Source organism: Sphaeramia orbicularis, chromosome 19 (assembly GCF_902148855.1).
Source record: "Sphaeramia orbicularis chromosome 19, fSphaOr1.1, whole genome shotgun sequence".
Classification (NCBI taxonomy): Eukaryota; Metazoa; Chordata; class Actinopteri; order Kurtiformes; family Apogonidae; genus Sphaeramia; species Sphaeramia orbicularis.
The window spans coordinates 36,132,839-36,147,926 of record NC_043975.1 but is presented as its reverse complement, the minus strand read 5'-3'; the positions used below and the strand labels follow the sequence as shown (position 1 = coordinate 36,147,926).

The 15,088-nt window shown below is 37.4% G+C and overlaps 1 protein-coding gene and 1 non-coding gene across 4 annotated transcripts in view; one reads left to right on the top strand and one right to left on the bottom strand.

The window, feature by feature from the left end:
* The window catches only part of mpp2b (MAGUK p55 scaffold protein 2b), a 67,467-nt gene that overhangs the window by 12,116 nt on the left and 40,263 nt on the right, over positions 1 to 15,088 (bottom strand). For all 3 annotated transcript variants that reach the window (XM_030122175.1, XM_030122176.1, XM_030122174.1), the window contains 3 exons: positions 8,249 to 8,401; positions 6,769 to 6,924; positions 5,358 to 5,585 (listed from right to left, as the gene is read on the bottom strand). In XM_030122175.1, coding sequence (XP_029978035.1) covers positions 5,358 to 5,585; positions 6,769 to 6,924; positions 8,249 to 8,401 — 537 coding nt within the window. The remainder of the gene's footprint in view (positions 1 to 5,357; positions 5,586 to 6,768; positions 6,925 to 8,248; positions 8,402 to 15,088) is intronic.
* On the top strand, positions 5,869 to 5,941 carry trnat-ugu (transfer RNA threonine (anticodon UGU)). The gene has a single exon. It is a non-coding gene; the product is annotated as a tRNA-Thr (tRNA).

Genomic DNA, 15,088 nt, shown 5'->3' with positions numbered 1-15,088 from the left:
TCAACTGGCCGAAGGGAGCTGTCAGTTGAGTTTAGTCACCGTGCAATGGCCAAGCTTCAGGCACGAAACACACACAGCTGGATTACATTCACAGAGAACTTTTGAGAACAACTCTAATCATCACAAGGCTTCATACAGCACAACATCCTCCTACATGGCTCTACAGTGTGAACATATAGTCTACTCATTCACTAATATCTCAGACAGACAGATATCAAGAACAGAAAGTAGGAACTTTGATATCTGGAACTGATAAATACACTCTGTGTCTATGAAACATAAGACTGGGACAATTTTGTGAAAAGTCATAATGCAATTATTGTGGTTTATTAAGAACAATACACTTAAATCTTAAGTGTATTTTTGCATCATCTGGCAAAAATCCTATAATTACCTTTCAACATATTGTAATTCAAGTGGTCTGAGAGGAGTATCCACATCTGCGCCTACTCCTTGTCTGTATTAACAGGATGTAGGAAATCAACCATTCCTGGGTGTTCTCCGAAAGATAGCGATGTGATTGACAGCTGTAATTACCAATGGCTGCTAAGATTCAATCATAATCACACATGTAGCTCTATAGTTCTACTCTGAGGCTCATCAGAGGAAGAAGGAGAAGTAGCTTTTCTTTGTTTTCTTTACTTATATTTCATATTTTGATTTGGACTGAGAGGAGAGAGATCATTCCCCCACTTTTTTCTGCAGCTTTAGTTATTGCAATTACTGACAATTTTCTGCTATTTAAACTGGTATTAAAAAATACAAATAGTTCAGCTTAACCAATGCAATGAATTTAGTTTTTTCATGTTTTACACAGTACAACTCTCAATCTAAAATATCCTCACACACTTGCTGCACCTTTAAAATGCAGTATTTTCCTAAGATGTAATGTAACTGCACAGGCTGCCATTGCAATTCAGTTAATTATGCAGCTCTACATAAGACCTGAAGAGATGCAAAAAAAAAAAGTCTTCTTACAGTAAAATGTTTTTATAGTGCTTGAGGTGAGAACAGACTTTTCATATAAAGAAAGAAATGGAAGAAGTTTATGGCTACAACAAGGAGGCAGTTTTGTATTGCAAATTGCAAAGGTCCTACCGCTGGAAACCTGATTTGCTTTTACAACTCCTCTTTGGCTCTAACTCCAGTTTTGGGAAATTTCATTTCGCTGTAAGGATTTCACGGTCCTCAGCAGGCTGAGGAGTTCCTCTGAACTCTGGAGTGAATTTGTATTCCCAGAGTAAAACAAGCTTCACTTACTCGTCTCAGATTTTTATGAAGCTATGTTTCCAGTGATTATAAAGCAAACTTTGAATACATTTATCTATATGTATGCTAATAATCCCGGCACAAAATCCTTCTCTATAGCTTTTTCTAGTACATTATGTTTAGAATATTTTGGTCTGTTGTAGGTAATTCATTTTGCATGGCTTCTTCAAGCTCCAGTGTTCCTCTTTTCTTTGGCTGAGACCAATCAGTCACAGAGCATTGCATCCAACACAACTTCAGCTGAATACGCTGCCTCCTCTGATGTGCTCCATCCTCCCATCCTATTGGCAATACATCACCAGACCAGATAACCCCTCTATTTCCTCACTCTCAAACTGGGTCATATCAGTGTGAGTAGCCGTCTGGTTCTTAGAAAGCCACTGTTTCATTAGCTTCAGTCATTAGTTTCAGTCACTACCCCAGTTGTTATTTTTTGGTACTTTTTTGTCACAAGATGTTTCCTACAAATCTTTGATGTGCAACACACTGACATATTCATTGTGATGCAGACTTCAAAACCACAGGTAACGACTTGCTTTTGGATCACTCTTTGTTTGTCAAGGCTTCAGGTTTTATGAATTATGCATAAGGAGGAAATGAGTCCACATTTGGAAAACTGACAAAATTGTAATGCGGGTATTATAGCCAAAGAGCCAATGTCATCCAGAAAGTTCCTGCTATAAAATTAAATATACGGTTCTTGGCACAGAACACAAGGTTACAGACGGCGGGGAGAATGCCAAAGAGGACAGTGAGTGGTACTTACTTGACTGATGAAAACGACAGTACCCTTTAAAACCGCCTTTCCCGAACTTAGGTTCAGGACCCAAAGTGGGTTGCAGAGCTATTTTTAGTGGGTCGTCAAATGTCAGAGTGAAATATATAACAATCAGGTGAAACACGTATTGATTTTAGTTTAAGCTTATAGATAATGATCTTGCCAAAGTTGTGTGAAATGTCGAGGGAAGGCCTAAGTCGTAAAAGATGTAAGCAAAGGAAACTAATGCGAAAGGCATAACAACATAAAATGACGGAAAAGACACAACATGTAAATATCTTAACCCATAAGGGCCCAGTGTGACTATTGTGGCAGTTCCTAAATGAATTTTTCTCTCTATTTAACCTTTCCTAAGTGATTTATCACTATTTATTATAATATTATCCTCTGAATTTAGCATTTTTTCCAGTAAAAATTATCTATTTTCCTATTTTTAATTGACTGATCATGTACAGTAGATGTTCATAAAAGCTAAGAGTAAATTCAATAGTTATTGTAACAAAACAAAAAAAAAAAATGAAGAAAAGGTGACTTCTTCAGTAAAAACATCATTAATTGAACATAAACCCAGTGTGTCCATTCACAGTCAATTATCTAACAACATGGGTTTTACTGGTGAATCAATGTTGTAGAAGATGACGGTGTTTCCACGTTCACAATGGAGCCTCTGAACGTCCAAATGGCTCATATCTGATGACCATGAAAAGATGACAAACTGCAGTTTACACCAATTATTTACATGTACTGACAGGATTAGTGGATCAACAGTTTAGATCAGCAGATGCTTTTGGTCAACAGTGGATGTTTGGGTCTTTATGGGTTAAAAAACACAAGACAAATATGATGTAAAGCATGCAACAAAAAAGAAGCAATGCAAAAACAAAAGAAAGATATAACACAACAAAACAAAGTAAATGATAAAATTCATCCTCATTCATTCATTCATCTTCTGAACCCGCTTTTATCCTCACTAGGGTCACAGGGGATGCCTATCCCAGCTACCTATGAGTGAAGGCAAGGTACACCCTGGATGAGTCGCCAGTTCATCGCAGGGCCAGAAATGATAAAAACTGTAGACAATGTAAATGACACAATTATGTAAAAGATGTAACAAGACATAAACAGCAGACACAAATACAAAAACCCAATGAAAGGTGTAACCAAAAGAAAATGATGTAAGAAGATACTTAACCCTTTAACCCCTGATGTGTCTGTGGCGAGCATTCTGAATGTATGATTTATTTCAAATATTCATAAAAATTCAACTAAAACACAAAGCAGCGAGTGAGACTGACTCCCTATACAAATAAATGGTTTAAGGTTTTGTTGTTGTTTTTTCCACACCATTTTCCTTGTCATTTTTTTGTTTTTACTGTTGTTTGCAGTGTTGTGGTGATTTTTCTTTATTTTTTCTACTGTGTTTTTACTGAGTTTTGACAGTGTAACTGTTCTTTGGAGTTCAACCAGGTGCCAAAAAACAGCTGGGCTGATTTAGAAAAAAAAGAACCCCAAAACAAAAACTACTGGGCCAACATTCAAATACTTGTTGTTCAGTGTGTTCCAGTTCACAGTTCATGTTCAACATCCTAAATCTCTTACTGATGTACATTATGAGTGCCTTATTAAGTAAAAACCTGTAAAATTTCAATTCCTCTCTTTGTCTTTTTCTGTCATTCCACCCTGTTTTGACCCTAAAACACACAATAAAACAAAACCACCGAAAAAAATAACACAAGCACATACTCACAGCAGCTTTTATGACACTGGCCCTTTCACTGAAATAATGTCTAAGGGGTTAAAGGGTTAGCAAGACAAACAACACCACAGTACGTGATACAAATGACACAAGATAAAAACAATGTAACAAGGAGACAATGATGTAAGACACAAGATGAAAATCACATAAAAGAGGCAACAAGATGAAAAAAAGATTTATCTTATGACTGATTTTGAACACACAAGATTAAGATGAAATAAAAAAAAACAGACTTTCACACATGTAGTGTTTTCGTGGTGGAGAGGTCACACAATCCTGTGTAGCACTGGAATGGTTTGTTAATGTGTCAGTCAGTCGTTGACATTGTGTTACAGTTTTACTAACCTACTAACTGATATTCTGATATTCCAGGAAATTGCATGTAATTCAACACTGTTTTGACAATGTAAGTGAGCATTGCCGCCCTGGGAAAAACAAGGTAAATCCTCAACCAGAAAGCACTATATACGTTATACTGTACATTTGTTTTACCGTATTTGAGTTACTGTCTTGACGAGTGGGAAAACACATATAAAACCAATGTACAAACTATATATACAATGCAAAAAAAGGCTATTAGACTTATGCATAATGTAGAATAGAGAGACCATACAAATGATTTTTTTTAAGATTAAAAGTTCTAAAATTTTCAGATTCAGTTGAAAAGTATTACTACAGAACTATAACTACTATTTAAAGCAAGACATAAATTACTTCCAAACAAAATACAGAAATCATTCTCAGAGAGAGAAGGGGGACATAATCTAAGAGGGAAACTGAATTTGAAAATGCATTGTGTCAGAACAACTATACAAAGGATGTGTTTCAATCACAGGGGTTAATTTAAGGGTAAAGCAAAGTAAAAACATAGGAAACAAAGAAAAACATAAAAAACAATTTTAAAATAAATATAAGGATGAGGAAAGACAGTTTAATCCAGGACGGTAATGTCAGTGTTTAAAAGAAATGTTGCTGCATTGTTTTGTGCTGTTCTGTTCTTTATTTAAACAGAATCATTTGAGTTGTGTGTAACTGAAAGGGGGTAGGAATATATGAGTTTATACTTCTGCTGACTCCTTTTCAAAAATGGCAAGAAAAGCAAACATAAATGTGCCATGTAAGAACTGTGAATGTTTAACATGTTTGAAATAAAAATTAAAAAATCTCTATCTATCTATCTATCTATCTATCTATCTATCTATCTATCTATCTATCTATCTATCTATCTATCTATCTATCTATCTATCTATCTATCTATCTATCCATCCATCCATCCATCCATCCATCCATCCATCCATCCATCCATCCATCCATCCATCCATCCATCCATCCATCCATCCATCCATCCATCCATGGGTCAGTTAAAATGAAAACATTTTGTGAACTCATGATGTAAATTTGGGTTCTAAAGAGAGACAAAAGACATTTTTTGGGCTGAAAAGTCTTTGGAACCACTGGTTTAAAATAATAATAACATTGTGTACAATATTTATTTCAGGCCCTTTATTAAAATTGAGGTGACTGTTGGAAGGGACACAGGAAAAATGTGCAGACCTGTCTCGGTGTGTGAGGCTCCTGGTAGCTGGGCAGGATTTTCAGCACCACACTGCCACTGGCCTCCTTCAGCATCTCCTGCAGCACCTTGGGGTCGTTGCCAACCTCCTTGCCATTCACCTCCTTGATTATGTCACCCACGTGGAGCAGACCTTGTTGGTCAATCATGCCCCCGTGGAGGATCCTGGCGATTACCAGCTCACCGCTCTCGACTCGAAATGTCACTCCCTACGCGCCAACAAACACACACAATGGAAATATAACCTTCATCTGTTATGCACGTTCAATAATCTTAACATCTGTGTCATGCAAACATAAATTCAAACAACTACTAATCCTTATAGCTGAGGGGTGAAACTAATGAAGAGATGCATTCAGGAGACTATAAAAAAATTAAACAAAAGGTGATTTCACTTGTTCTTCTCTGTGGGGAAGCTTTCTACTGCACTATAGTGTTGTATCATGAATGCCAGTTAATCTTGGTGTTCCCTTATTGCATTTTTTTTAACAAGGCTTCATAGCTCAGGGGTTAGAGCACTGGTCTTGTAAACCAGGGGTCGTGAGTTCAAATGTCACTGGAGCCTGTTGCGCTGTCTCTTTCAAAAATATCTACTCATGAATGTTTAATAAAGTATCTGTATTATAAGAGCCAAGTGGCCTCTTTGTGGATTCACACAAAAATGGAAAAAAGCTGACTACTGCAGTTTAGCGGTATTTTTGGTCAAGGAAGAGACTAGCGGAAACAGCAAGTTGATAGGACCAATATTTTGGGAAAAATTAGTAATTTTGGAATACAATAGCCTTACAATCACATTGCTATGGCCAGAACGTTTCAGTGGTGACTGCTGGACACTTGCAATACAGCATGCACAAATACGCAACAGCATAAAAACTACCACATCTAGAACCCCTGGATCCCCACGGGTCAGTGCACTAGATCTGATTTAAGCTCCATCAAAGGTCCTCCCTTTAATATCAAAATCACATCATGGTGCACCAGTCATTTTCTAAATGCCACTGTAAAACCATAAGTGTTGTGAAATTTCCTCTCATAAAACTATGGACCACTTCACAGATATCCCTGTAAAGGTGGTGTAAAAGGTGGTAGAGTTCATGCATAAAAAAATGTGTTTTACAAGTCAGATATGAAAGTGCCCTAAAATGTAATTACTGATTCCTCAGTATCGATTAACAACCTGTCAACCTGCTGCAGACAAATGACTTTCCTCTGTGCTGCAGACCTGTATAAATCTGACTGTTTTCTTCTTTAAACAAAGCCACAAGTGATTTCATCATTCTAAGTGCATGCGCTGATCCCAAACCACAAATCATTCCATTTATTGAGACACTTTATCTGTGTACAGATAACTGCAGGAGTCTTTTCTGTTGTCCTCTGAGGGAGCAGACTTACAAGGTGTTCGCCAGACACCTTGCGGATGCCAACCATTCTGACTGCATCTGGGGGCACAGGCTGGTTGTTCAGGGCCGCGTCCATGAAGGAACAGGGGCTGGGGGGAGGGGTCTCATAGTTTTTCGATGCCACAGAATCGTGGGTTTCCAGGAGAGACTGTGAGCAGAGCAGGAGACACAAGGACTAATAGTTATGACAGAGAAAGAGGCAGTAGAAACAGTCAGGCAGCCTTTATCTGGCCTGTACAGACACTCTATAGACAGCACAAAACCAGGTCAATTAACTCTTTCACGCATGGTAGAGAATATAAAGGGAAGATATTCAATAGCCTATTCTTCTAAATGCCCAGATTTCAATGGTGTAACTGTATATGAGCCTCTGCAGTGGCAGCATGTAACCAGTGGAAGGTAGTTAGACATGACCAACCACAGCCTGAAAAGTTGATCTCAGCAGGATTATCTTGTCAATATTACATTAGACTCTAGCAGGTAAAAACATAACACAAATTAAGAATAACATGACTGTTTTAATTATCAAGTACTGATTTCATATAAGGTGAAACAACCATGTGTCTGTCCACTAAACTCTACAAAAACCATCAACTACAGCACTCTGTAAAAGCTTGAAAAAAGCATGATGTATATTGTTTTAGTAAGATTATAATGATCATATATGTGCATTTTTCAATTTCTGTATCAAGAAAGACAGCACTTTTTCACGCAACACTTTGCCCCTCCCACTCACTGATACCCTGCCTACCCAGGGATTCATTTTAAGTCTTAACTTCCAATTGTCAGCCATCAAACTGTGCACTGCACTGGTCCTAGTGGTAAAGAACATGTGTGCGAAATTTGAAAAGCATCAGATGAATAGCGTCCGAGAAATGGGACGGACAAAAATCTAGCAATAATCCTTGTATATCTGGTATGTTTTTTATACCCCCACCCTCTGGGCAGGTGGGGGTATAAGAAACATAATGTATAGGAAAAGCACTAACAACCTTAAAAAAAAAAGAAAAAGTCAAAGTGCTTAATCTAACATCCCTCTGCACTTAACATGAGCTGCTTAGTTCAGTTGGAAAACATGCAAAAAAAAAAAATTATGTCAGTCATAACAACAAGCAACAAGATTATGTAAAAGATGATACAAGACAAAGAACAATGCAAAAGACATAAGATGAAAACATAAAAGACAATCACACTCCACTGCAGTTCACCACAGTGGACATGTGAACAGCTTTTTGGAAAATGCTAATTTTGTTTAAAAAAAATAAAACAAAAAAAAAATAGCTGAAAGAATTAATTATTGGGGCTTTTTCATGCCTTGAGGGGGACAAAAACGCAAAAAAACCTCCCTAATGATGTCGTAATTCACACATGAAAGGGCTAAATCCATGCTATCATCCACATTGACAAGTAATGAAAGTGGCTGCCTTGTGCTTGTTCATTAAAGCTGCAGCTGTGCGCCTCGCTCTCCAAACCTGGAAATGGGGCTCTTTCAGGATGCGGACCAGCTCATCAGCTGCCTGACTCCTGTTTGTGAGAGGACTGAGCTCCTTGAGGATGTCCTGGACCAGCTCCATGTTGTTCTCCCTCACCGCCTCCAGTTTGGGCTCCTCGAACCGCTCATGGGCCTGGGTTTCAACAAAGATTCAAGACTCCTTTTATTGTCATTGTATACACAGAGCATACACAAAGACATTCTGATGTGCTTTATAGAGACAGTACTTCTTGAGTTTAAAAAAAGGAAATATACAATGCAAAATATTTAAATAGTGTTAAAAAGTAAGAAAAAAACAAACAAAACAAAACACACACACAGCCCCTCTCCCATTCAGTCAGGTCAAACATTCCCATATTCTGTGAGAGGTAAGTACAGTAGTTAGGCTATTGCACATTATTGATTTTCAATATTGCACACTGTTGATTATTACATGTGGTTGGTCATTGCAGAGTTCAGTGTGAGGATTGCTCTGAGGTAGAAGCTGTTTGCCAGTCCTGTAGTCCGTGCTCTTATGGTCCTATATCTTCTCCATGATGTGAGAAGATCAAACATTTTGTGTGCTGGGTGGTAACAGTCTTTGACAATGCTCAATGCTTTCTGGAAGCATCAAGTGGTGTAGATGTTCTCCAGGGTGGGTAACAAATATGAGATGCAAATATTAAATGATGGTATAATATGGTTTTGTGAACAAAACCAGTCTTACAACTAGGGGTGTTAGAAAATATCAGTTCTGCAATATATCATGATATTTCATTTCACAATACTGTATCAATATTAAAAAGTACTGTATCGATATTTTTAGGAATTTATTCAAATGCAGATATGGTGGAGGTTCATTTTTGTTTTTTTGGTTTTCTTTATTGTTTATATCTTATTTATTATTATTTAACACTGTTTTTTTTTTTTTTAAATAATGGTTATTTGAAGCAACCTAAAAGCACTTTTTACTGTCTGAGAGAGGCAGATGGTAGTTCCTTTGTTGGGATTGCACAAAAAAAATCCTATGATGTTAGTTCTGAACTAATAGAATATGAACATTTGAGCAGGATCTTAATCTGTAACGTCTGTAAAACATAATTTAAGTTTTAACAGGAAAATTTTGTGATATAGCATTAGATTCTGTTGTGATCAAATCCAAATGTGTCAGGAAACATTTGTGCATATTTCTGGTGTAATTCAATTCTTTGTGGAAATAATCATTTTAAAAAAAGAAACAAACAAAAAATTGCCTTTTTAATAGTATCATGACATACCGTGATATATTGTATCGTGATCCTATTGTGATTTGTATCGTATCATGATATTCTTGCCAATACACACCCCTACTTCCAACACAGTTTTATCGTCAGTTCCATGAGTGCAGGTTCTCAGTGAGTAGTTAATGCTCCTTGCTGAGATATAATGAAACGTTTCCTGACTGTTTCCAGGACTGTTGGTTTTTGATTCAGGAACACTGTGAAGGAGGTAATAACAGACAACAAAAACAGCAACCTGAAACCAACCCCCCCTGAGAACGCTGCACAGTGTGCACTCATAAATCTGAACTGAAGGGTATAAAACTAAGAAAACTAAGCACAAACTTCAGCCAAATCTGGAGCCCTGCAGTTTTTTTTGGGCATGTGCTGTGAAACATCAATATTTCAGACACAACATTAATTTTTAACTCTCTCCTCCTCTGCCAGATGACATAAGAGGTCTCCAGTTATTGTACCTGGAGTCCATACCTTTGGTCTAGGGTCGTGGTAACAATATGCCTTTTTCAAAGCCTCATATTCTTGTGGGCCATATTTTGGTTCATTTTGTAGAACTGATCTGTATTTGTGCTCTGCAAGATGATGTGATGAAGGCAAAAGTTTAAAAAAGGTGTATAGATAATGCAAAAACCATTGAAAACCATTTAGAATCAAAACAGACAAACTGATACGGAACCAATTAAATATAGTAGAGAGACATAGAACAAATGATTTTGTATCTAAAGATGCACATTTCCAGACAATCCACAGAGGATTTGTCTGTTGGGACTGACTACAACTCTGGCAGCTACGATGTTTGTTTGTTAAAGAAGAGAGGAAGAATCCCTGTAGAGAGGAAAGATATAGTGTGCACACATACACATACTGTATGCACATAGATATACACACAATAGATACACAGATACTCGCTACACACAGTCTCACTGACAAATCACAATATGTACTTTAATTTGCACATGCTCAGAGACAGCTCAACCCTCAGGTTTATAGGCAACACACCAGCATAGAAACATTACTATGGGGCTTTAACATGACCTACATTACAAAACACAATGTGCTAATTTAAATATCACTCTTCATATTTGAACAAACGATATGTCCACAGACTAGGACAAGTACATATAGTATTAATTTGTATGTATTTTTATAACTTATATAGAAACATTAAGGTTGATGATCAAAAAGCAAAGTCTTGTGAATTGTTTGTAATATTAATTAGATGGCTGGCTTATTTTATTTAGCACTAGGTTGATAGCTTTTCCAAAGAATTTCCCTCATTACCTTTCAGGATATTGAAATTCAAGTGGTTTGGCAGAGAACAAATTCTAGCCCTTTCTCCGGACTGTTATCAGCCTGTAGAAAATGTTCCCTATAATGGGAGTGTGCTCACAAGTCATTTCAGAGGCAGGAGGTTAAAAACATGATCGACATTCTAATAATTGATTGCTGTTTCTGTTGATTTCAGCTCCTACAGCTTGAAGTCTATTTATTATAATTCTTTATTATAACCTGTCCACTCCAAAAGTGTTCAGTTAATAAGCATTAAAGGTTCTATATATACAATACAGGATAGTATTGATATTTTAAACTCTCAGCAGCAGGGTGAAGTCATGTACCAGAACATTTAGGACTACCAAAACCACCAATGAATCAACACTATGGGAGAGATCAACAAAGATCCCAATTTGTGTGTACTAATTTGCTCACGCAATCTAGAATTTTGCGTGCGGGGTGTAACCACGGTTTGCGGGTGATTTACTAAGATTGCTTGCGCAAATTACAACAGGTGCAAAGTCTTGGAGACTGCCCTATTTAAATTAAGGTTTTGCGTGCACTACTGCAGACAATAGGCTGTAAAAACTGCTCTGGGATACGCCGGCACTAATGGGAACAGTGCGCTGAATGATCCAGATGCAAGGAAATGTAACACTGGAGGAGTTTTGTCATAGAAGGTATGGCATGACTCATTCATTCATTAGTTTTTCATTTTAAAGGTGGTGGTGGTGGGGGTTAGATTGAATGACTGTCAGGCGCACATAAATTTGTCACACTGTAGCCTAATGTCAGTGCATATTTTTAATCACAATCATCAGGAGTGGTAAAGAGTCCCATAAAGTGTGTGTGTATGTGTGTGTGTGTGCAGGGGGGCACATACGTCTCAATTATTTTTTCTTGTGTCACTCCAAAAATGTTCACACAAGGGTGAAAAATGCATGAATGTTCTCTGCATCTTGTTTCATCATTTCAATGTCTCCTAACCACTTCTATGTGTGTGCAATTCTGCATACAAACTGTTTGCACCTCCTTTTGAGACATGGTAAATATAGATGCAGTTTCTATGAGCAAAATTGCTTTCAGATTTAATAAATCACTTTGCGTGTGCTAAATTAATATATTTACATTTTCTCCTCCCAGCACATACACAACTGCATGTAAACGCCCCATATTGCATATTCATTGTGCCAAATGTACTAACTGGATGCAGACGCGCTATTTTGCACCTTTGAAAGACACAACCCTTAGTGCGCACTGTTAGGAAATCAGTTTGTACATTTTTTTGTGTGTGCAATGAGTTTGCACACGTTTTAATACACGCAAACCATTAGTAGATCCAGCCCTATGTATCCACAGACTGTATCGCTCACTAAATAAAGTATATAGCTCATTGTATACACACATGGTATCATCAAGTTTTCTTCATCAAACCAAAACTCATACCTGGTTATTTGGACAGTCAGTTAAACTAACACCGTATCTTATAATCTTCACATGCTCATCAGCTGATAGTTTACGTTATGGCTCTGTTAGCTTAGCTCTGTTTTTAGATGGAAAACAGTCAAAGTAAAACCACAAATCACCTGCATTTTCTATAGTTAGTGTTGCCAATAGAGAACTGTTTTTCATTAGAGATCTGTCTGGAATCGTTCAAACAAGGTCAGAATTGTCAAACTTTAGTCTGAACCATGGATCAACAAATGGTCAATTTACCAAAGATGATAACATCATATTATAACCTTTGTGAGCCTCATAATCAAACTCGCCTGTGTAGAAAAAACGCTGCGCAAACATCAAACTTAGACCTTAAACCATCAAAATTCTTTTCATTAAGAGCTGAGACCAATGGAGGTTAAATATTTGATAGAAGAAATACTACATATAGGCCCTTTAACCTACAGAGTTTGTGTAATGTATTGTGTTGCTACAGAAGAAATAATGCTGATGAAATCCTCAGACACTAAAGAATTCCATTTAAACCCATTAGCTGGTCTGGCTTTTGACGTTCAGTAAGGCTGACTTACACAGACGCTATGCTGAAGCAACAGTGCAAAATACAATGTTGAAGTGTTAAAATATTGCTTCATTATAAAACTCCAGAGGGACAATTTGAGCCACCACAGTTTAGGTAATCAATAGAAAACATTGCAGCTGTCACAGATGTATGACACACTGTTAGGAAAATGTGGACCAGTGTTTACTTCATCAAAGAGCTGATTTGCTTCAGCTTTCTTCAAGCTATTGTCAAAACACTACAATATCGCTCCACAATGATGCAGATTTTTACTCTGATAACAACAGCAACAAAGCACTGTCAAGCCACAGCCTAAGCCTCGATAAACCAGAGAAAAGTAGGAGAAAACTTGTTATTGTCTGATTGTAACACGCCTACATATTATTATTATGAGGTGAGAAAATTGTGATTCAGATTGTGGATTGTGATTTGAGGACTAAAGATCATAAGATGACCTTTCAGACAGATCACCCCAGTGCTCTTTTCTGACCCTTTTTTGAGTTAATTTACCTTTATCCTTTATTTTAGCAGGCAAGACATTCAGAGCAGCTTCATATTCACAATGTCAGTCTTGGAATGCACATACAATACAAAGTAAATACTATGACTGACAGGTTTTGTGTGTTTGCTTAGAACAGACACTAAACTCATAGTAAATACTACATTAAATGTACATGATAACACATACTTTTATGAACATTTTCTGTTTCCATATTTACTGCTAAATGTCAAAAACTGGTGAGGCAATGGGATAGTAATTGTGAGGATTGTGTATAACAACTAAATTGCTTTGCATATGCATCTTTTACGCAGCACCAGTATTTGCTGTATTGGAGAAAGGGTTTAATACAGACCTTGGGATCTCATTTACAGTTGAACAGGGAAATGTGATGGCTGGAAAGGTTAAAAAACTGAGGGTACATCGTGAAATGTCTAAAATCAAATGTCAGCTCGTTTAGCTCTCCTAAACGCCTCGATGGTCCCGCCTGCTCAGTTAGATACAGAGCCAAGCATCGAGTCAGAGCCGTAGAACTGATAATAATGCACCATGGAGGCTCTTTGCTATTATGGTAGCTGCCGTTGTCAGTATGTGCTCATTGTGTGCCTAATCATCATTCAGATTCATTACCGGATTGTGGATGGCTCTGACTACATCATTGTCTGTGTGTGGTACATTGAGTCTAGTTTAGTGAAGCCATCAAGCATCAACACAGACTCTCACTCTGTTCCTCAATGTGTTTCAAAACACAGCATGTCATAGAGAGATGGATAATATTTTCAGTTAACATCAAAATATTAACATTAGCCTGCAGTTTCATACTCCATGATACATACATTCTAGGGATGCACCAATACCACTTTTTTCCAGACCGAGTACAAGTACAAGTACTTACATTTGATTACTTGCCGACACCGAGTACCAATATGAGTACTTAATAATACCACTACAGTTCTTAGTTACTTTTGAAAATGTGCTTTATTGTCACTGTCATTGTCATTAGTCTGATTGTAACAAAGCGCTGCTACTGACATTTAATACGTTGGAATAAGCGTTTCTCAATCAATCCACCAGAGGGCGCCACTCTTAATTAACTATACTTGCCAAATATCATGAAGAAGAGTAAAGTTTTTTGAGACGAACAAGAAGAAAGTAAATAATAACAAACATGGTGAAAACAGAGGAGGTAATACTAATGTGGATGCTAATGTTGATGTTGATGAAAGTAGTTAGCTTAAATATGTCAGTAGTTTTTCTCTAACTCACATCGTCCCTCTTTGAAAAGATCCTCTACCTCCACGGTTCCCGGTGGTACAGCTCCGAATACTACATCTGGGGACACATCCGTGAGCACCCAGAAAATGGACAGAATTATGTACAGAATGTAGGCAGAGGACTGGACAGAGCGTTCTGTCCGTATCCGTCTGTATTTTAAACGTAACTCTCAGTCACCGTTACTTTTGTCACCATCATTTATTTTGAATAATCTCCACACTGCTGAAATTATTCCTCCACCACGTACCTACTGCCCTTAACTGTGAACTAGCTGCCGTAAAGTGGTATCAGTGTGTTTGTATCGGAGCAGTTTTATGAGTACGAGTAGAAGTACACACGGTCAGTATTGGACCAATACCCAATACTCTGGTATCGGCATCGGTGCATCCCTGATACAGTCTTATCGATTAAACAGAAATAGACAGAAACATTTTTTTGGGAAACATACTGAAGGCCTTTGCACCTTTTTCAGTATAGATTTCTCAGTTTCCAAACTGCTGT